General features: G+C 35.3%; 1 protein-coding gene across 3 annotated transcripts; it reads right to left on the bottom strand.

Moving 5' to 3' along the window:
- Positions 1-1,235: 1,235 nt before the first annotated feature.
- Positions 1,236-22,692, bottom strand: LOC117334116 (homeobox protein orthopedia-like). 3 transcript variants are annotated; one of them, XR_004534036.1, is made up of 4 exons: positions 22,494-22,692; positions 20,768-21,018; positions 3,178-4,620; positions 1,236-2,946 (listed from the first exon to the last, which is right to left on the bottom strand). XR_004534036.1 is itself a non-coding variant. In XM_033893574.1 (3 exons), the coding sequence occupies exons 1-3, from the start codon at positions 22,549-22,551 to the stop codon at positions 4,096-4,098; spliced, it is 834 nt and encodes a 277-aa protein (XP_033749465.1). In that variant the 5' UTR covers positions 22,552-22,692; the 3' UTR covers positions 1,236-4,095. The 3 variants fall into 3 exon arrangements, 2 of the variants coding, with proteins under 2 accessions (XP_033749465.1, XP_033749467.1); XM_033893574.1 differs by having other exon boundaries at positions 1,236-4,620; XM_033893576.1 differs by lacking the exon at positions 22,494-22,692 and adding an exon at positions 21,837-22,310 and having other exon boundaries at positions 1,236-4,620.
- Positions 22,693-25,162: the final 2,470 nt, after the last annotated feature.

Below are 25,162 nucleotides of genomic sequence, written 5' to 3'. Positions count from 1 at the left end.
TATAGTGGGTGTCGTCGTGACCTAGATTTGTATAGTGGGTGTCGTCGTGACCTAGATTTGTATAGTGGGTGTCGTCGTGACCTAGATTTGTATAGTGGGTGTCGTCGTGACCTAGATTTGTATGACAGGTGTCGTCGTGACCTTGATTTGTATAGTGGGTGTCGTCGTGACCTAGATTTGTATAGTGGGTGTCGTCGTGACCTTGATTTGTACAGTGGGTGTCGTCGATGAAGCAGAAGACGCTTACTCTTTCGGAGGACCTGGTCTTGTTTTTCTTGTGTTTTTTTCGGAGCCGTCATGCGGATATGTAATTGTGTTGATATTTTCGTTTTATTTTGTGTCACGATGTCGTTATAATGTTTGTGTGTTCTGTTACCACGCCTCTGTACCTCCTGCCAAAAACACTCTCAGCCAACAATTTTGTAAGTTTGTAACTGGTGCGCTTTCCCTGGAGATCATATTTTCAGCTAATTTCCATTTTTGCTGTGGGATATCCATTTTGGTATGATGAATATTCATAAGTTACTCACGTGGGAATATCACTTTGCGTACAAGATTTCATTATCGAGGTTAGCTTATTTAACAATCTTTGTCTCTACTTGCAGCTCTGTGTTCAAATTAGGATTTTGGTATCTTTCTTGCTGTAGATATGTACAATGTAGAGATCGAACGTTTTATGTATTTTCTTTATCAAAATGAGAAGTAATTTCAGTAGAAATTCAACAAATGATTGTCAAAATGTGATTTCCCTATATAAACTATAGTAAAGAGTATCCCTTCCCCGGGGCATGCGAGACCCCAAAGTCATGAAATTCACAACTTTGGTAAAGCACCTTAAGACTCTTCCCTCAATGCAAACTATTTTTGGGTCATTAGAAAAAGATTTTTGAAATTTGCCCCGCCCCCCAGTCTCTGGGGACTGGGGACCATATAATTCACAATTTTGGTTGACCTTTGGCCATGGAACGTTTGTGAAGAAGTCGAAAAGGTAAATTCGTCTCCGGTGACTTACATGTAAAAGGAAAACTTCAAACTTTTGAAGAATGGTTATAACTTTTAGTATTTTATAAAACATATTAAACAAGCTTCTCTTCTTTTTGATTAAATTAGTGTGTTTACAGGAGTTGTGTCGATTATAAAATCCGGCTTAAATACGGTTTGTCAAGCAACAACATTCAAGACTGCTTGATCAAACGAAACACAAACAAATATCATAAAAATAAAAATATCTTTTCTATAAAGAAATCTGCTAATTTTATTGACACACATATAATACAATATCCACCAAGAGTTTTAACAATGAATTTTATATTAATTATACAGTATACAACGCATCCTTGTTTCAATAAAAAAAAAATCGGAGATAATTCACTTCATCTCCGTGAAGATAAAGTGAACCTAAAAATTCATAATCAATTTCAAATATGTATTTTTGAAAGTTTTGTTTGAACTGCGGTATATTTCGTATTATAATATATTCCATACAATGTATAGTGATTATTAAAGTAAATACCGTTTAATTCTCATTTGAATAAAAAATACAAAATACAAACTATAACTTGTGATATTTTAAACAATATGGAGGTAAATTGGGTTCGAGTGACAGAATACAATACATTAATATGGCCTTCAGGCCAACACTATCATTATATACGTCTGTTACATAACCCAATTCAATGATTTTGCAGGGAGTGAAAAATACACTGAAGTTAACAATATCTATAAACTTTAAACATAATATAAATAACTTAATATCTCCATTCTACACATTCGCCATGATTTACAAGGAACTTGTTTTAACAAGACCAATACTTCCATTATTCCCCAAATCGGTTTTAACAAGTATCAATTTAAATATTTTCTAAACATCGTGTACATCGGTAATGGTGGTATAGCGTGATGTAATTCAGGCTCTTTTGTCATTCCAAATATTTTAATAGTCTGCTCATTTAAATTCAGATTCCTACAGAACACATTATTTTTTGCATGATCTCAGAAACATGTTAAGAATGAACGTTCTGTGCCAGTAGACACAATATAAAATTAAAACCGTGTTGATTGGACGGACAAAATAAACTAAACTTGGTAAAGTCAGGAAAAACGTATCAGTCTTGCTGACCACTTTTTCGTGGCATTTCATATTGGGCAATCAAATATTCATATATGTCTACTTATTCAAGTATACCAAGTCATGTAAACATGAACTGGGACATACTAAGCATGTCCCGGGACCTAGTAAACATGAAGTGGGACCTTGTAAACATGTACTGGGACCTAGTAAGCATGTCCCGGGACCTAGTAAACATGGACTGGGACCTAGTAAACATGGACTGGGACCTAGTAAACATGGACTGGGACCTAGTAAACATGGACTGGGACCTAGTAAACATGAACTGGGACCTAGTAAACATGAACTGGGACCTAGTAAACATGAACTGGGACCTAGTAAACATGGGCTGGGACCTAGTAAACATGAACTGGGACCTAGTAAACATGAACTGGGACCTAGTAAACATGAACTGGGACCTTGTAAACATGGTCTGGGACCTAGTAAACATGGACTGGGACCTAGTAAACATGGACTTGGACCTAGTAAACATGAACTGGGACCTAGTAAACATATACTTGGACATAGTAAACATGGACTGGGACCTAGTAAACATGGACTTGGACCTAGTAAACATGAACTGGGACCTAGTAAACATGGACTTGGACCTAGTAAACATGGACTTGGACCTAGTAAACATGGACTGGGACCTAGTAAACATATACTTGGACCTAGTAAACATGGACTGGGACCTAGTAAACATGGACTGGGACCTAGTAAACATGAACTTGGACCTAGTAAACATGGACTGGGACCTAGTAAACATGGACTTGGACCTAGTAAACATGGACTGGGACCTAGTAAACATGGACTTGGACCTAGTAAACATGGACTGGGACCTAGTAAACATATACTTGGACCTAGTAAACATGGACTGGGACCTAGTAAACATATACTTGGACCTAGTAAACATGGACTGGGACCTTGTAAACATGGACTGGGACCTAGTAAACATGGACTGGGACCTAGTTAACATGGACTTGGACCTAGTAAACATGGACTGGGACCTTGTAAACATGGACTGGGACCTAGTAAACATGAACTTGGACCTAGTAAACATGGACTTGGACCTAGTTAACATGGACTGGGACCGAATAAATATGTTTGGGACCAAGTAATGACGTGGTTGGACCTTATGTTAAAATAAACGTTGGATGAAAGGTCTTTTAATCACTTTATGAAATCAGCAATATTTCCAAAAAGTGTTCAAAACATACCATCAACTATGGTCCCCTCTATGGTAATGTGTATCTGAGGTCGAAATGATACACCAAGAATGTTTGACTATACATAAGTTTATAAGTTTACGATATCGTCCATTGCACAACCCCAGGGAAACAATTAGCTGGCAACGTTAGTTCACAGTGGTTACCTAGCAAGGAGGATTGACATTTGTATCTTAGCAACGAATAATTTTATATGTTACCCCGCAACAAGAAATAATTTCAAATAGTTACCTAGCAACGAGGATTGACATCTGTATCCTAGCAACGAGAAATTATATGTTACCTCGTAATAAGGAATGATTTCAGTCACTTAGCAACAACGGATGTTTGATTACCTAGCAACGAGTACAGCATCCAACACTATGAGTCAGATCATGGTGATACCATGAGTCTGAGATATAAATCCCCCCAGATCCACGTGCGAAGCCAATTTCCTCTCCGACCAATAATAAATACAGTACATAACCAATGTATACACAGGACCACACGTAGCACTCTAGTCTCCATTGCACCGTCGTCATCAATATTGGCAAGATTGTTTTGTGTGTCAGTGACGTCATGATGTCATAAGAAGTGACGTGTTGTATGAACTGACGTCACATCTACGTTGGTACGGCGACCTTTATGCTTTTAAGTAGCAGTACAATGTATATGTCACAACTAAGTTGTTTGAGATAATCATAAAAATGTCGATGTCACAGATATATGTATATAAATCCAATCATGACGTCACAAAATAGCAATGTCCGTTCTGCATTGTTTTCATCTAAATCCCGTGAGAGTGACCGTATGTTCTAACGCCTTCCGTCTCAGTGTGGCTATACTCGAACCCCGCCAGGTTTCTCCCATTTCCTGCATTCCACACGACATCTGAGTGTTGGGGAGCGTCGGTGAGGACGAACCGGTGAGTTGTGACGAACAACTCGCGGGGGTCATACCGTAGCCTGTGCTGTATATACCCGCACCCCCATTCATGCCCATACTGTTTCCCAGAGTGACGTCACCAAGTCCGGAAATTGACATCTGTGGACCGACAGACTGAGCTATTCCTTGTCGAGGTAACGAGGATGATAGTGTCAGAGGGTTTCCGTTCATCGGGGAACCCATGTTGGATATTCCTGACATTCCGGACCACCTCGTGTCTGATGGATGGAATGTACAAAATGTGTCATTCATTGGTCCAAAGGGAGATAATCCAGGGGAAGGCAGCAGAGCTCCTGGTGTTCTGAATACATTGGTGGTCTTCTTCCTTTTCTTCCATTTGGCACGGCGGTTTTGAAACCAAACCTGAAAATATGATAAATAAATTTTTAAATATTCATCCATGAAACTACCTATTTGTTAACTCGTATGTCTAACAGTAAGGAAGAAAAGATTAATTTTCATAGCAAATGCCAGAAACCTTTATAAAATCGTTTTGTGATGAATACTTACGGCATTTAAATGTTTTAATAATAGTTCAATACAGTCTTTGAAGTAATATTATATTAATACATCAAATTTATTTATGTTGTAATAGGACGATTCATACAAGGAAATTAGGTCTACAACAAAACGGAAAAAATCTACATATTTTTTTACGATTAGCAATTAAAGCAGAAAATATGTCCTTGAATAAAGAGACAGAATCTCTACAGGTTATTACAAACACAGGGAATCACTTTGGAGCAATGCCGATTGAGAATAAATTACATAAAGAAGCCTTAAGCATCACTATATGTTCGACGTCTGGGGCACTCCTTACACAAATACGCCTAATGGCTATGTCTCCCCAAAAATCCAAAGCAATTCCGGGGATGAAGAGGAATAAAATTTACAAAATATTCCCTCGGAGCATACTAACGATGAAATACTGCCCACCACATACAGATTAACTGTTCTTTTATGTAAAGTTGCGTGTATCCATGAATTTGACGGGGTTTACTTTCGACCGCGATGACAGAATAAGAGATAGTGATTTTGGACAAATCGTCAAATCGCGTGCAAGTCTCGTCTCCGCCGTGGTCAGGGGAGGACGAGTTATAAACAATGAAATTAGCTAAAGATGAAATGAATGCAACACGGGACTATCGAGGTCCCAAGGGGTCGGGCCAAACTGTCTACAGTCCTGACAAGACCTGATATCGGTCCTGGGCTCGTCTGCTGTCAGGCTATATGATGTATCGGTAGTGGCCGTCAGGGGACACCACCGAGTCCGCGCCACGCAGTCGGCGGGAAAACTGACATGACTTCAGGAAGGAAAGAAAAGCTTAGGGTAGATACGGTGATGTTGGTGGAAAGGTGGCGTGTTGTAGTTTGAGGAACAGAATTTAGGTTAGTGCGTTATTGGGAAGGAAAGAAAAAGGGTTATGTTATAATGACAATAATATTACCAGTTAAAATCACTATGATAGCAAATTGTAAAAGGTTCATTTGTAAAATATCACCAGAGGAAGACACATCATTGTGATAGATATGTAACTATCTGATATTACATCAAGTATTTCAATGTGGAACGATAAATGAAAGGAAAAACTTCTTATGTATTTGGATTTTTAGAAATCATAATTGAAACTACAAACAACCCACTCTGTACATGCACTTTATATAGAATAATCTTCTTTATTCATTCTCCGTGTGTGTCAAACACATCTTAGAACTGACAACACCAACTGTGATATCTTTACGAAGATGGATGCTGAGATGCAGGCGTGAATGGCCTTGAACTATACACAACTAGACTTAAATATCGTGTAACACAGACTCTATCCATGTGGAACCCGAACTGTTAGTCCCTATCATGTGTAACCCGAACTGTTAGTCCCTATCATGTGTAACCCGAAATGTTAGTCACTATCATGTGTAACCCGAACTGTTAGTCCCTATCATGTGTAACCCGAACTGTTAGTCCCTATCATGTGTAACCCGAAATGTTAGTCACTATCATGTGTAACATGAACTGTTAGTCACTATCATGTGTAACCCGAACTGTTAGTCCCTATCATGTGTAACCCGAACTGTTAGTCCCTATCATGTGTAACCCGAACTGTTAGTCCCTATCATGTGTAACCCGAACTATTAGTCACTATCATGTGTAACCCAAACTGTAAGTCCCTATCATGTGTAACCCGAACTGTTAGTCCCTATCATGTGTAACCCGAACTGTTAGTCCCTATCATGTGTAACCCGAACTGTTAGTCACTATCATGTGTAACCCGAACTGTTTGTCACTATCATGTGTAACCCGAACTGTTAGTCACTATCATGTGTAACATGAACTGTTAGTCCCTATCATGTGTAACCCGAACTGTTAGTACCTATCATGTGTAACCCGAACTGTTAGTCCCTATCATGTGTAACCCGAACTGTTAGTCACTATCATGTGTAACCCGAACTGTTAGTAACAATCATGTGTAACCCGAACTGTTAGTCCCTATCATGTGTAACCCGAACTGTTAATCACTATCATGTGTAACCCGAACTGTTAGTCACTATCATGTGTAACCCGAACTGTTAGTAACAATCATGTGTAACCCGAACTGTTAGTCCCTATCATGTGTAACCCGAACTGTTAATCACTATCATGTGTAACCCGAACTGTTAGTCCCTATCATGTGTAACCCGAACTGTTAGTCACTATCATGTGTAACCCGAACTGTTAGTCACTATCATGTGTAACCCGAACTGTTAGTCACTATCATGTGTAACCCGAACTGTTAGTCCCTATCATGTGTAACCCGAACTGTTAGTCCCTATCATGTGTAACCCGAACTGTTAGTCCCTATCATGTGTAACCCGAACTGTTAGTCCCTATCATGTGTAACCCGAACTGTTAGTCCCTATCATGTGTAACCCGAACTGTTAGTCCCTATCATGTGTAACCCGAACTGTTAGTCCCTATCATGTGTAACCCGAACTGTTAGTCACTATCATGTGTAACCCGAACTGTTAGTCCCTATCATGTGTAACCCGAACTGTTAGTCCCTATCATGTGTAACCCGAACTGTTAGTCACTATCATGTGTAACCCGAACTGTTAGTCACTATCATGTGTAACCCGAACTGTTAGTCCCTATCATGTGTAACCCGAACTGTTAGTCCCTATCATGTGTAACCCGAACTGTTAATCACTATCATGTGTAACCCGAACTGTTAGTCCCTATCATGTGTAACCCGACCTGTTAGTACCTATCATGTGTAACCCGAACTGTTAGTCCCTATCATGTGTAACCCGAACTGTTAGTCCCTATCATGTGTAACCCGAACTGTTAGTCACTATCATGTGTAACCCGAACTGTTAGTCACTATCATGTGTAACCCGAACTGTTAGTCACTATCATGTGTAACCCGAACTGTTAGTCCCTATCATGTGTAACCCGAACTGTTAGTCACTATCATGTGTAACCCGAACTGTTAGTCCCTATCATGTGTAACCCGAACTGTTAGTCCCTATCATGTGTAACATGAACTGTTAGTCACTATCATGTGTAACCCGAACTGTTAGTCCCTATCATGTGTAACCCGAACTGTTAGTTTCTATCATGTGTAACCCGAACTGTTAGTCTCTATCATGTGTAACCCGAACTGTTAGTCCCTATCATGTGTAACCCGAACTGTTACTATCATTAACCTGTAATTTACGTTTATATCCTGTTAGGTAACTTTCATACAAATGTGATATATAAGAACATAATTGTCCTCTGAATCATCCTATTAACTAACGACGACTATATTAACTTTTCATATAATTTGTGTGTATTTGCTGTTTTTAAACATCTGATGGACATATATGTACATGCATTTTGTGATGCATCCTTGCATCATCTTTAAAGATAGCATTAATGTAATCATATAAATTCGTGAAAAATATTGATTTGTTGTGATACTCGTGAAATATATGTTGTATTCAACGGGATATCGTTCATATGATTTGTTTTATCTATTTTTTATTTCAAAGACCAAAAACGAGAAAAAACATCTTTGTAACAGCGTAAAAGCGCGGGAATCAGTAGTATATTTTACGTTTCACAAGACGGTGCCATTTTTAATTGGATACTCAACACTATTTCAACGTTTTGCCTGTTACCTGGTAAGCTTTGTTACATTTTTTTTGTGTGAAATGAGTCTGTTTTCAACATTTGCAAAGTATGTTACAGAAATGCAAACACCTACCACCTATTCTACCTTCACTTCCACGATCTGACCGAAAAATCCACTCGGAACTCCAAGAAAGAACCGATCTGATTGTCAAACACAATGAGATGATAAAAGTAGTGACGATTAGATTTTGCATTTGTAAAAATGTAATAATTTTACCTAAACGTTAAACTCTATTTGTCCTTATGCGGGTGGTGGGCCCATTCGCCACTATGCGTGACTATTGTTACAACGATATCATTCTATATCAAAACTTATCAAATATTAAATTAATATCAAGATCAAGCATGGTATATACAACTTTGCATTTTTCAGAATCCAGAAATCCATGTATTGTAAATGAGTATATTGTACCGACCACAGATATTATATAATCATTGTATATTGTACATGTAAGTATGCTTCCCGGCACATTTTATAGTGAATGAGAATGAAATTGAATAGAAATCTTTGGTTTGAATTTAATTGACTTCACTTCATCGTTTGTGTTCTTGTTCTTAATGCGGGGCTTCGTCTACAATACTGCTGTATAAATAACGATAGCATTATTTCACGAAAATCTAAATCAATAATAATAATCAACTCGAATTATTTCCATTAATAATCTTATTTATTTTAAAAATCATAATTAAAAAATGAATTATAAAAAGGCGTTTGTCATTCTTACTGTACTTAAATATCTTTTATTTGTTTTTTTCACCACAAAACTTCAATTACATCCTCGGCAGGAATGTGTCGACTATCTGGTTCATCATTGTAACTTTAAAACTTTATCTTATTTCTCTTCACCAACCTAGATGTACAGAGAACAGATAAAATCAATTTCCCTTGCCTTGTCCTTAGTTTTAGAAACGATGACAAGTACAAAGCATTCCTTTCCCATCCGGGTAGTTTTAGGATGATTCGCATTTCTGTTCAATAGGTCGTATCTACAGATTGACCTGTCTATGACCAGATGGCCACTGATTGTCCACTACCGTCTTGGAAACTGACCAGTGTCGTTATTGACTCAAACTATAGCTGAACACAGCATACAATGGCCGTCTTTGATCGCCCATTAGGTGTTTGTATAAACTGTATAGAAGTAACGTTATTCAAAGTACCCGGCTAAAGAAACTGTGTGATTATGTCGAGAAAACTAAACACTCAGCTACATAATGTCTGGTTTAGCTTACACCTCCAATTCTATGGGGTTTGTGGACGTCCACGCGGTATTACGATTCACAATTTCATTTATTTTGACGGAAGTAAATTAGCAGTCAATTATTTGGATAACTGATTCTACAAACACTATGACACGAGATATGTTCGCACGCGCGGATCCCGAGAGGAGGCACGCGCAAACCCGCATCGGACTTCACCTGACAACACAGGATCCGAGCACGCAATGCTGTATCCGCGCCCAGGAACCTACTCCCTTCCGTTGTCGACTTTCCGTCAACTGATCCCCCTCCGGAGTATTCCGATATGGGGGAAAGCTGGGAAAAGTTAATTCTACAATTACATTTCCGTCAAAACTAAATTGCCTCGGCATCTTGGATGCAAATATAATCATTTCTATGTTAATTAAACTGTCGGTATTGCGTGAAGGAACCATAGCTCACGATAATGGACAAGGGCTGTGGCTTTGTACAGAGTGTTCTATAACAAAAAATATTTCAATTATTAAATTTCACAATTTCTGTAAAAATTAAACTAACCAGAAGAAAGATTCGTTTGAATGTTAGCAGACCGTACCTTCTAAGTGGCCAATCGAATATATGAACACTCTTAGATATGGCACAATATAAAACACCTGCACCCCTCATTCCCGTTCTCCCAATTCTCCGCACCCCTCATTATCACTCTCCACACTCCTCGTTACCACTCGCATCCCCACTCACCTCAAATTCACCAACCTCACTCCCCATACCCTCGTTACCACTCCCATCCCCACTCACCTCAAACTCACCAACCTCCCTCCCCACATCCCTCGATACCACTCCATTCTCTACTCACCTCAAACTCACCAACCTCACTCCCCATACCCTCGTTACCACTCCCATCCCCACTCACCTCAAACTCACCAACCTCACTCCCCATACCCTCGTTACCACTCCCATCCCCACTCACCTCAAACTCACCAACCTCACTCCCCACATCCCTCGTTTATACCACTCCATTTCCCACTCACCTCATACTCACCAACTTCACTCCCAACACACCTCGTTACCACTTGCATCCCCACTCACCTCAAACTCACCAACCTCCCTCCCCACACTCCTCGTTACCACTCCCATCCACACTCAGCTCATTCCCCAACATCACTACACACACGACTAAACGCCGGTCAGTAAAACTGCATTGTGTTAACTAAATGAGTTTTGTTAAACGCCGTAAATCGCAGATCTACTCATGCTTGCGTATCTCCGAAATATCTCAATATAATTGTTTAAATATTTAAATACAATTAAGAAAGACAGACACCGGACGGAAACATCCACTCATAGACTGAAATGTCCCCTAATATTAAAATAGTATAAAATCGTACATACAGTCACCAACTATTTTATACAACTTCAGTAGTTATAAGTTCCGTTGTATGTGAAAAGTCGAATACTGTACAAACCTGTGAACGTGTAATACACAACTACGCAATAAATGAAAACCTTGAAGGTTTACAAACAACCAACTTTAACCTATGTCAGAAGGTTTGATAGTTTATTTTCCCATCCTGTCAAGTCCAGTGTCCGCCCTTCCAACCCAACTGCTGCTAACAAAGCGTTGGAAATGGATAGGACCAGTATCTTTACATATCCTGACCCCTACCCGCAATGTCCCGTTTCCTCTAAATGGTCCCGTTTCCATATCCTGTCACCTACCAGCACTCTCCCGTCACCTATAAACCACCCAGTGCTGGTAAAGTTCGGATGGATATCTTATTCTTAATCTTAATGCCTATGCCCTCAGCCCTCTTCCCACCCCCTCTTAATATTGTACAAAAGAGATATATCTTAATACCAGTGAAGTTTGTTTGAATCATGAAGAGCCACACCCTCTCTCTCCCCGTCCTGCCTCACGTGTAAATACATGGCGACAGGACTTAAGTGATCCTTTATAAATTGCGGATGAAGTTGTACTGCCCTGTAATATTTACCAACGAGATCAGGTCCCTACACCTACTGCCTACAGACACATTACGTATCCATTTGCCGATTCGTTAGAGATCTACGAAAGACATTTGTCCGTGTGAATTACTCAATAATTCTTGTAACGATAACAAAGACATATTTGGACATGGTGTCCCGGTCATCGGTCGATACGTGCTGGTCAATACTGAAAGTAAAGCCAGACTGGACATAACCGATTTTTTCTCACTTTGGATCGTTTCAGTGAACAATGGAACAAATGATATTTATTCCGAAATAATTGAGGTTAGGTATACATTAAAATTCGGCGGCATACATCAAAGACTTGGGGACTTCCTCTAAAGGTAACGCGATTGTGTATTGGTATGCATTTCGATCTATATATGAACATTACATGTTTATTGTGAACTACTATATATACCTGAGGGATAATCATTGTTATGTCTGGTTATAGTACACATTTAAAGTTTTTATTGGGATATACAATGTAGAAAGAAGCAGGTCACATTTAACATACCTAAGAGTAGTCGAAATTCGTTAACTATATTTCAAAATGGAAGGATTTCAATTTCATAAAATGCATTATCATAATACACAAGTAACCTGTGGTAATATTGTTCCTGCTCGAAAAATTTGCCAATAAGCATACGTAATAATTCATCTCTTTCTTGTCTCAAAACTTATCTAAAAAGATCATCCGGAACTACCAATCTATTTCTATAGTGGAACACGTTTAGGTCAAATCTATCATGCTACATTGGGAATGAAAGTAGTTCACAGAATGATCATCAGTCTAAAAGAAATTTAATTCCCTCAAAGTATATTCCCACTTTACCATATACATATGTAACATAACTAAGTTTATTACTGTCTGGAGATGCTTTTCTTTCCATCGACATTTCTTACTGTGCAAAATTTCCTAATTCAATCTAACAGATTTTCAGTACTAATATAGCATGTACACGTGTTTACTTATGTTAGTTAAGGTTAATACCTTATACAATATATAATATACATGTACATCTATAGCCAGATCGAAGCACCAAATACCACATTCACATTTATTTACTAAACTTTAATGTATTTAATTATTTGATCAAATTCCAACTGATGTTTTCACATTAGACTCTATTGTCATTATGAGATGATGTTGTGTTTTATCATGTATATGTTTAAACAAAACTGGAAGGAAAATATGAAGGCAGGATACTTAGTAGATATACAGTAGACTGACCACCAGCCCTAAACTTTTTAAAAATCTGGTCCAGCTAAATCCTTACACTATTTTTTTCTATTTCAAATCCCTGTCATATCCAAGAGACTAAGATATAAAGCTGATATTACATATTTTGTTTTAATATGTCCATTCTATAAAGATAATCGAAAAAAGTTCATTAAAATGTATTACTGGAATCGCCCATCTTCATATAAACCTGTCCAGCTGTTGTCTGTACGTAACAGGAAAGAGCTTTGTAATTTAGGGAAGTACTTGGAATTGTGTTTTACAGCACGTTCTAGATCTCAGCTTAAGCTAATTTTGTTTTCACTCATATCAGTTTCTAGGTTTACCAACATTATAGCCGTCTATCCCCTGACTACACTATTGTATACGCCACTCACTTATCCATTCGATATTGCCGCTCAGAAATGCCAGAACATCTGTAACCTTACTGTAATATTTATTTTAAATATGATATATTTTTTATAGATTTTCTGTATATGTAAAGTAATTTTATTAATGCTGTCCATCTTTCGTTAATTTGTATTATATATTAATGATTGTACATTATATAATGTAATCTTTTAGTATGCTTATGAGCCGTAAGGCTGAAAGTGAATAAAACATTGAAGATATACAAGTCCTAATATCCTAGAGACTAAAATTATAAAGATGATATTATATATAAGTCTAATATTCTAGAGACAATGGTCAGTCTAGATAGGAAAATGACATTTGCTTTATCGACATTTTCGCTTGGTACTGTACCTAGCATGCTGACGTATCTAAAACAGCAAAACGGCTGTGATTAAGTTGGAATACTTAAATTATGCTATTTACATGCAAGTCTAATGCACAATCTTTGTAGATCGTTTTTTATAAATGAGAATAATGAATAAGTTAGTGTGTCTTTCTTCTTACTGGATTAATGAGATTGTCTAATCAAACAGTTCAAATTAATAATTGGGGTAAAAAATTCGTGAATATAATCAGTGAAATAACCTTGAGGTCCTGTGGTACTTCAGTAATGGCCACTGTTGTACTTATAGTAGAGTCGGACTCTCGATCGTTAATGGATGATAAACCTTTGTCATCGATCATAGAAGACCGAAGGAAGAAAACCGAGTAAGCATGGAATATACAGTTCTGCTGATACATACATCGATTTCACCTCTTAAAATACGTCTAAAAAACAAGTGTTAATAAAAATGGTCAGAAAAAAAGGCAGTGATGTTCGAATTTGTTCAACAAGTGTTTATAATATGAAGGAAGAATTTAATCAGCTTTATCACAATTTTCAATACATGAATAAGGTTTTTAGCGATTTAGTATAAACAATATCGCGATTTTCAATATAAATTTCTAACGACTTACTAGCAATATCATATTAAAAAAAATATAAGCCTTCTAGCGAACTAATACCAATAGCCAGCACCCAGGAATAAATTCACATTTGGTAATTATTCAATATAACAAATCCACAGATTTAGCGTAATCTTCAACAACATAGGTGGTACATTATTATAATATATTAGTGTAATTATTATCGCCTTCGGTATAAATATAAAAGTTGAAATTGTACATTTTATTTGCACACAATAAGTTGTTTCCTCTTAACACGGGAGGCTATACATTGGACTAGCCAATACATTAATCATATACAATGTATGATAAAAAGGTGTCGCTGTCCTGCTGATATCCTATCGAGATGTGGCATATATGCACACAATAAAATCAGTGTTTCACTTGTTTAGATATACCAATGACCTATTCTGTTCAGATGACCTGCTATGTAGGTTTACTATTAGACAATACCACGAAAGAAAGAGAGATTATCATAACAGTTAAACATAAATCCAGCGTAATTAACATTGCAAAGTGAGACAACAAACTATACCGACGCAATAACAACCTACAATAGCATGGGGTGTTCCTTTCGACTGTTAAAAGGACATTTCTCAATATTTTTGTTGAAGTTAATAAACATAAAGATTATTTTCTTCTCAAAATCAAGTTTCACTTTGATAGCGCATTTGTGAAGTCATTTAAAGTATAATGTATCAATTAATCTTTTGCTATGTCGAAGACCATCATATTAAGCATTCGAAGTCGGTCAGCGACCAATGAATTTGAGACAATTGAAGAAAGAGTTTTTTTTATTTGTTTTGAAGTAAGTAAGTTGGTGATAGGATTTTCAACAGCATTGCGTTAGATTACATTTTTAGTCTGACTATTTATCACGAAACTGTTTGTTATTTAAGGACAGAAGGGAAAGTCCCCAGAATGAACAACACCAGGTACAGCCAGAAATCCTTCATGTACGAGGTATTCCGCATAACTTCTTTCAAATTTCGAAAGCTGTTCCGTGGATAATCTGAACTGTTCGATGTGTGTAAACATTTATTATATGAAGCTCTATATCAATGTTAATTTCGGACATCGCAACTTTTGCTATATTTGCATATACATGTAGGTATATAACTCCTTATTCAAAAATTGTTTTGACCTGGCATATATTGTAAGACTGTTTCGGAGCTATAAAACCGTTTATGTCTTTTAAATATTTCATCTTACCTTGAAATCTTTTGAGGGACTTAAACTGTGATAGTTTGTCATCAAACTGAGGTGTTTTGTCTTTAAACACTGATAATTTGTCATTTAGCATTGATAGTTTGTCCTTAAACATCGATAGTTTGTCATTTAACATCGATAGTTTGTCATTAAACAGTAATAGTTTGTCATTTAACATTGACAGTTTGTCATTAAACTGTAATAGTTTGTCATTAAACTGTAATAGTTTATTAAACTGTGAAAGTTTGTCCTTAAACATTGATAGTTTTTCCTTAAACATTGATAGTTTTTCCTTAAACATCGATAGTTTGACATTAAACTGTAAAAGTTTGTCATGAGACTGAAATAGTTTGTCATTAAACTTTGATAGTTTTTCGTTAAACTGTGATTATTTGTTAGAGTTTGTCTAGTATTCATTTCTCATCAAACTTAAACGTTATTCGTATTTTTGTGATTACTAAACATGTATTATATAATCTTAAACCTTGCGTTACTTATTTAATTTTTCATGTTTTAATGCTGTAATTTTCGTTTGTGGAAATATTAGATAGTGTCTTGGTTTGATGTCGATAACACTAAGATTAATTACGTAGATCTAGCGTTAATATAACAAAATAGAAACAAAACACTGCAGCAAATTGACCGTGAAAATACTGTATTTATATTTAAAGCATGACAAAACCAGTTAATTGGTATTTTTTTCTCCATTCTTTTCGTTTTCAAAATAGTCCGAACATTGTCTTCAGACAATTGCAAATGTGCGTGTATGGACAGTCGCATTACCATTTTTCGTTCAAACGAAGAGTTTATTTGACAATTTGTGCGTGACATATTATTTACTAATAACAGAAATCATGGATATGTTACAGAAGGTGTATTGGATTAAATAGTTATGAAACTAACAGGTCTACGGACATTTTAATCTGTTTTCACCTAACGCAGGTAATTCAATAAGATCGATTTAATATGGTGAAGGAGTTCGATAAAAATAATCAATGAAATCGCCTGATGTGTTTCTTTTTAGCTAAAATAAGGAGGTTTAGTTGGTTAAGACTAAAGTGAATGTGAATCAATACAAGAGTATTCGTCTTCAATTTTTTTTTTCTTTTTCTAGAACTGATACACTTTTACGCTGGACCCAAGTTGTTGAAGAAAGAGGCACTGTACAGTACCGATATGAACTAATTGTACCGGAAACAGTGTCTTTCAATATAAATGTTTGCCTTCCGCAAAGATGACGCTCATAATATATTGATGAACGTCTTTACTATTCACGGAAATTTCATATGGAGAAATTGATGTAATAGGAGTTTCATTACTATTGTTGTAACTTTCTTAAAAACACAACAAAATAAAATATTCTTACTACATTGTGCCAAAAGGATGTTATGATCATCAGTAGTTATAAAAAAGGTCAAAATCTTAGTTAGATGTACCACAATATACATGTCTAATCTCAAAGAGGTGAAATGATTTACCTACCATCTTACCTTATATAGTAGATCATGAAATGATAAAAGTACTTCAGATTTAAACATGATTACTTTGTAAGACACTCTCTCTGCAGGTATATTCTCTAAAACCAACCACGCCTTAATACATACTTGCAGATTCCCTGATTGATAAGATTCTCGAGAAGAGAACAATTTTATGCAATCGTCAACAGGTGTTTGTGAGGTTAAACTGTAAATGAGACATGTTAACATAACAGGTATATCTTTACAGCATATTTGACACTCACGTGGTTGCACCTGTCAACAAGCAGCTGTCGTTCTCTAATAGAATATTAACAAACTAAGGGTGTGATGGTGAGTTATATGTCAAACGTGTGTATGTTTGTCTACCCAATGTGTAGACCTTTCAGTTAAACAAGATACATATATTAACCTTGGTTAATTATATATGTAGATATCAATTTAAACTCAGAGCAATTCGTATTCAGTGGACAAAATTGATAGAAAAGTCTATGTTTTGTTCAGTGCACAAAACAAAAATCAAGAATGAAGGGGCTTGGCACTTAATCTATCGCTGACCAGGTAACTCTTAATGAACCTATCATTGACCAGGTAAATCTTATTTAATCTATCATTGACCAGGTAAATCTTACTTAATCTATCATTGACCAGGTAAATCTTACTTAATCTATCACTGACCAGGTAAATCTTATTGGACCTATCATTGACCAGGTAAATCTTTTTGAACCTATCATTGACCAGGTAAATCTTATTTAATCTATCATTGACCAGGTAAATCTTACTTAATCTATCATTGACCAGGTAAATTGACCAGGTAAATATTATTTAATCTATCGCTGACAAGGTAAATGTTATTTAATTTATCGCTGACCAGGAAGTTCTTATGTTATCCATCGATGACCAGGTAAATCTTATTTAACCTATCGCTGACCAGGTAAATCTTATTTAATCTATCGCTAACAAGGTAAATGTTATCTAATTCATCGCTAACAAGGTACAGGGTAAATCTAATAAGTTAATTTATCGCTGACCAGGTAAATATCATTTAATCTATCGCTGACCAGGTAATTCTTATATAATCTTTCGCTCCAGGTAAATCTTTAATTTATTGCTGACCAGGTAAATCTTATTTAATCTATAATATATTCTTTGATAGTTTCCCTGGTTGTAGCTCTTTATCAAGAAGAAGTTTTAATTGTTAAACGATGTGAAATTCGGTTACCGAATGTTAAGTTTGATTTAGATATAGGTTACTTTGTTTAACCTTTTAGGCTTGGTATTCAATGACGATAAAATTTGCCAATACTACACAATTTATCGATGAGAAACCTGCTTTCTTTTTAATTTTTTGTTTTTGTTTGTTTGTTTAGCTACCCAGTAAGATTTTTAAAGGGTGTATATTTTTGAACGTTTGATAAGTCCGGTAATTAATGAGGGGTCTATACATTAATTAAATTCCTTTGATAACTAAACTTTACGGATGTGAACATTATGTATTATTTTCCGCCAGAGTTGAATAATATTAATATTATATAATTTGGCTTAATATGTGATTTGACATTGCTTGTCTATGAACACCTATTAATCCGTATAAGGTTTTTATCGAAGATACAAGTCCGTCCTGACTGATGGAAAGATGTGGTCAAGTTATTCAAGTTGTGTTTTAATACATATCATAAAAAGACTCTTCATTCTTACCTTGGGACCCATCTTAAATTTACCGATTTCTACTACATGTACGTAATATATATCGTATTTGAAATTGTTTGTTGTTTTAATGGTTTTTTTATTACTTAATATGTACAATTTCTGCATTTATATGCATTTCACTAAGCCAGCAGAATTTAAACCTTATTTATTTATTTATTATCTTTGAATTTCTGATTTATACACCATTTCCACCCAGCAATGTAGAACGGGGCGTTTAAATGTTTGTACTGTTCCCTATATGCTTGTTTTGCATTTGGATGAAATAAAAACTAAACTATCTACGCCATTATATTTCCATTAGTAACGACCTCCTATTTCATTTATTCATTCCACTATATATCTACAATGCCATACATTTAATCGCCAATCAACTGACTTAGGTTGGATCAGATATTTCCACCAACAGGCATTTGACAAATATTTTTGTATCGTAGATTTATTATAATTAGGAAATCTACTGATAATAACATATCTTTTCATTAATCTCTACAATATCTACTTAGTAATGTATATATATCATTTATCATGATAACTTTAAAAACGTTTGATTATCTATCATATATTTTCATTTATTTCCCCTAATTATTACTAACTGATATTATATCATTTATGAAAAAATGCTCATTTCTTATTTATGTATTTGATAGTTAAAACTGTGTTTTATTTGTCAATTTCAATTATATATATAACATATAAATGATACAAAAAGGAATCAGAAAAAAATGTGTAGAAGACACTTATTTAAATATGACACATGTATCTGTTATTTATCAACGAAATTATTTATATTCAATTGTAGCATTCAGCAGATATATGTAAGTATTTATTAATCTATTTGTTTGTTTGTTTATAGATTTAAAATGCTACTAACATATTTGAGTATTAATCTAATTCAGAGCTTTCTAGTTCCATTTAGACATACAATATCAGTTCGTTGTATAGCGGCTCAGATTAGAATTAAGACCACTATTTATTTTGTATCATTTTCAGTAAGGATGCTACTCAGACTTAAATATATAGTGCCGATTTTCCTATCTATACCAATATATTTCATTGGTGATTTATTAAAGGGATCGGGCGTGCGATAGGGACCACGCCCCTAGTTTAAAGTATATATTTTTAATAGGTGTATACTTATATATTTATCTATTATATAATTATATATTTGGATATAATGAGTCTTTACTTTATGGATATAAATGTTTACACCACGTATCTATAAATATGTAAATGTTTATGTATTGTATATTCATATAACCAAGCTCTATAGCTTTATTAGATTCATTTACATACGTAAACCAATCTCTATAATAAGGCTTTACTTTAATACATATGGAAGTTCATGTACATATCTATAAATAATAATTTATTTTTCTGTATATAAATGTTCATGTATTTCATTTATAAGTAACCAATCACTAGGTTATTAGTATAATGTATATACGTTTACATATACCTATCTCTATAATCAAACTTTACTCTTATTTATATAAATGTTTATAAATTTATCAATACAATGTAGTTTTAATTGAATGTTTATACATACCAGTAAATCTAATCAATACGTTTAACAAAGGTTTACGTTTTATGTACATGAATGTTGTAGAAAATTTGTATAATATGTGTCACCATGTACAAATGTATTTATAGATTCTATACTTTATCATTTGTATCCACTTAATCGATGTATTGTGTAGCTATAAATCTATATTTTAAAAAGCAGTGTATTTGTTTATAAATGTAATAAACTATATATTTAGTACGAAATATCTAAAGTGTGTGTACAAATGCATGGGTACATGATAATATTTACATAATATGCTTATGCATTTATAAATGTCAATTTATGAAACGTATACATTTATTAACGCTTTTAGTTTATGTATTAATAGATAATATATCAGCAATCTTTATTGTATGCAATGATAAATATTAACGTACGTAAAATTCTTACGTATTTATCAAATCTGTTAGTGTAAGTTTTTAGAAATCTATACAGTTATAAATAATTATAGTAATAGGACACTTTTCTTTGTGGTTTCAGGTGTGTATATCTTATAAAATATTTTAATGGGTGCGTATTTATAAAAGTGAAAACAACATGCACATATTTATGGAATGTTTAAGAGTATGAGGTTATAAAATAAGCTACACGTCCATTTTAAACTGTCGAATGTCCAACAACTGTAGACTCACCTGTACCCGGGATTCCGTCAATCCGATTCTCAATGCTAGTTCTTCCCTCATGAAAATATCCGGATAATGAGTCTTGGCGAAGCTCCGTTCCAGTTCGTTGAGTTGAGCCGGAGTAAAGCGTGTCCGATGTCGTTTTTGTTTGGAAGGTTTATCCGAGTCGCTGATGCTGTCCGGTGTTCCTACGCTCCCATTGGAAGAGTCCTTGGAAGGATGCATGTCCTTCATTCCCGCCATTAGTTCGTCCTTCATTCCTAACAGGTGGAAATTTAATTACAGGTGTATAACGATCGCTTGTATTACAGCATCTTCAGCGAAATTATCTTAAAACATCTTATTCCATACCTGCACATTTCAAACGGCCTCAGTTTAAACTCAACAAGAGTATTCTAATTTAATTTTAATATAATTGTTAACGTATTTAATTGTCTCCTTCTATGCTATATCCAATTTAAAATGCAGACTAACTCAATTTCGATCTCAATCTAAATCTCGAAATGTTTTATCATTAAAATTTGTTGGTTTATAATATTTGTTCCATAAAAATATACATGTTTAATAATAAAATAGTATTGTTGTTAAACGGGAGTTTCCCTGTAAAGTATCCGACAACAACAACGGTAAGATCAGTAAAAATCTCGTAAAAAAAGTCGCAAAGAGTTTTCACTGAAAAGGATGAACATTATTTTTACCAGGTAGCGATCACGTACAACGTGATAAAACCATGTTGATGATAAAGGCTAAATGCTATGATAGGTGCTTACTTTGTGAGCAAATTAGCAAAAATATTTTATGTTGGCAATTGCATATGACAGAGTAAAACTCTGTGGTGCGGATTTCAATTCAAAATCAGTACAGGAAAGTAAGTGTAAAAAGTCTATGTAAAAATTTAGTCAGTATTAATCAACATAACAGCAAACTTATATTGGTAAAAAATGAAATAGAGTCCTTGCGTAAATTTTTACACAATTTGTAAAAACAAAAATAATTATCAATTAAAATTTGATATGTTTTTTTACAATAATAATTCTCGATATAATCAAATCTCCCTGTAAACTGTTAATTTACTTACCTGTTTTAACTCCATAATAACACATTAAATCCTTTTATCGATGTCCAATCCAATAAATTAATTTCATCTATTACTTCCATTAATTATAAACATAAGAAAGCACAAACGTATATACATTATGTACAATGAATACATTATACTTCCACACAAACTGACAGCGAATAACCATAATTATAACTCATGTGAGAACACGGACAACTAACTAGTGTCTCCAGTAGATGATCTCATTTTACAGAATTTACGAGGTAGAATGGGAATTATTTAGCGAGAAATAGAGATATAACGATTTGCATGAAATCGTACGTATCCTAGCTAGCACGTGTAAAACAAAACCTTTCAATTAATTACAGATCAATAGCCAACTGAATAATTATAAGCTACCCAAAGTCAGATGAAATTAAATTAATTAGTGAGACCCGCAGCCCCAGTATGTCCGCATTTAGACCTGTTAGTTGTAAATGGAAGAAAATTGAAAAGCAAAGATTTCATGATAAGAGAAATAAATTAAATAAAGCTAAGACCAACCAGTGTTGTTGTGCCTAATACACCCCAAACCGCCTCAAATTACAAGCAAAGGTGCCCAAACCGCTATAAAACGTCCTCGCCTCTACCGACAGTGCTACTTTAGCTAAGATTTTGATGTAGAAAACGACTTACCTGTACTATGTACCAAAGCGTCTCCAAGACTCATAGAAGCACTACTGTTGGGTTCCATTTCATTTGCCTTTGAATTAACAACGCACGACTGTTTTTGCTTTAAACTTGATCCTAGTTTTTACAATACAACACGCATTCTTTGAAGACGACAAGTCGAGCTGTGATTGGTCGAGCGCTCTCTCTACATGCTGACAGCACCGCGCCCCGATGCCATGCTGAGAGTGAGTGCGATATTCCGAGTACGGGCGTGAATTGAAAGACGCATCGATATCATATATAAATAGCATTAATAACTGACTAACATATGACAAGACAGATAAATAATTATTGGAACAAATAATATTTACATTTATAAACAATTGTTTTAAAAAATACAGTTTGTCACGAAGGTCAATTTCAGGTAATAATAGATGGTTGTTAAGATTACACATTTACATATTGGTCAAAGTTTTGAAAAAAAATGTTTGTATTTGGTAGCGGTTTCAAAGAATGGCGACTCGCCTTACAATACATGTAGATCTATTGTCCCGATAATACAAACACAGAAATGTATACCTCGATATGTATGGCAGTGAGAATTTTCTCTTTGTGCCTGTCGCCGCTCGGCGTGGTCATTTTACAGTACAGAACTTCGGACACCACACAGCTAACGCATGGTCATCTCTGTTGTGCCATCAAATAACGACACAATTGGACATTATGGGTCGGGACCTGGAGCGGTTCCTTTGTCACTGAGAGGGCCCAGTTGATTTTAGTTTTCCTGTTTTGTTTTTCGGTATTTTGAAAGACTTCAATATTAGCATTAAGTTATTAGTGAAGTGAATCGGTTCCTATTTTAGATAGATCTAGATTATTTATCAATAGAGACAACAGATTTAGATTTCAGTTCGGTAGTAGAAATCGACACGCTAGTACATCTATTAATTATCTATCCTTCTAAACAGCAAAATAGCCCAGCTGTGGGTTTTGGTGACCTGATGCAAGAACATTTCTTTGTTATGTTTTAATAAAATATTTTTAAGATATAAAAATGTTCGTTAGATAGAAGAAATTGAAATGTGAACAGAAACAATATATTTATTTATTTATTTATTATCTAGTTATTTATTTGTATATGATTTAACTAAAAAAACAAATCAACGTTATCGGTCATTTTTTTATACTTGATATTATTATGTACTAAACGAAAGCCTGAAAATGCTTTCAATTTCTATCTGTTTGGTAGACATTGGGACCTGCACCAACAATGAATTTACTCGGACTATAGTGTTACTTTTCTCACGGAGTAGTGGGGATCGCCAAGCGAACCTGTGATTACGATGACAGATCTCGCGTGCCTTCCTTGTTAGTTTTACTAACACACAGCTAAAAAAGTAGTCGGAATAATTGAAATAAAAAAAAAGTATAGTAATCGAAAAAAAAATACACGGTTGGGTAAAATAAAAAACACATTAGATATCTTCAAAAAAGACAACAGCCGAAGTTTATATCAATTGTTGTACTTTTAAAAAAATATTTACTTTCGACAAAAATGAACAATCAACAGTTTCGGGGATAACCGAGTTCTGGACAGATGGCGTACAGATACTCGTCGTGTCAAACCACATTGACATGGCACGAATTCCCAATCTAAGGTCACGTGCAAGGGTCGCAACTTTCAAGAAACGAAAACAGAACAAGTGCTGTTAAAATAGGTTATCTTATTATGTGACGGATCGTTAACTCACTAATGAGTCGAGTGTAGAGTGTGAGACACAAACATAAGGGAAATGACCTCGTGTAATATATTGTAGTCTACGGGTGTTTTATGGGGATTGTTATACCAGGGTATTTTCTAATATACAAAACCGAATTCATACGCCTTACTTACTAAGATCAATAATATGACCCGTCTCTGATACGGGAATCGTATTGAAAACAACTAGCCATGTGGGTTATGGCGTACACTAGTGTGTGGTTTACATCATTAATTAACGGGTCGATACCGACGTCATACCCACAAGTAACAAACACACCTACACAAAGTAGTCCAATACCACATACAAAAGTAAATCACCACTGACACAGGTAAGTAACTCATCACCTACACAGGTAAGTAACTCATCACCTACACAGGTAAGTAACTCATCACCACTGACACAGGTAAGTAACTCATCACCTACACAGGTAAGTAACTCATCACCACTGACACAGGTAAGTAACTCATCACCACTGACACAGGTAAGTAACTAATTACCTACACAAGTAAATAACTCATCACCACTGACACAGGTAAGTAACTCATCACCTACACAGGTAAGTAACTCATCACCTACACAGGTAAGTAACTCATCACCTACACAGGTAAGTAACTCATCACCTACACAGGTAAGTAACTCATCACCACTGACACAGGTAAGTAACTAATTACCTACACAAGTAAATAACTCATCACCACTGACACGGGTAAGTAACTCATCACCTACACAGGTAAGTAACTCATCACCTACACAGGTAAGTAACTCATCACTTACACAAGTAAGTGACTCATCACCTACACAGGTAAGTGACTCATCACCTACACAGGTTAAGTAACTCATCACCTACACAGGTAAGTAACTCATAACCTACACAGGTTAAGTGACTCATAACCTACACAAGTAAGTAACTCATTACCTACACAGGTAAGT

This window comes from Pecten maximus, chromosome 9, assembly GCF_902652985.1.
Source record: "Pecten maximus chromosome 9, xPecMax1.1, whole genome shotgun sequence".
Taxonomy (NCBI): domain Eukaryota; kingdom Metazoa; phylum Mollusca; class Bivalvia; order Pectinida; family Pectinidae; genus Pecten; species Pecten maximus.
This window is presented reverse-complemented; position numbering and strand designations above follow the sequence as displayed.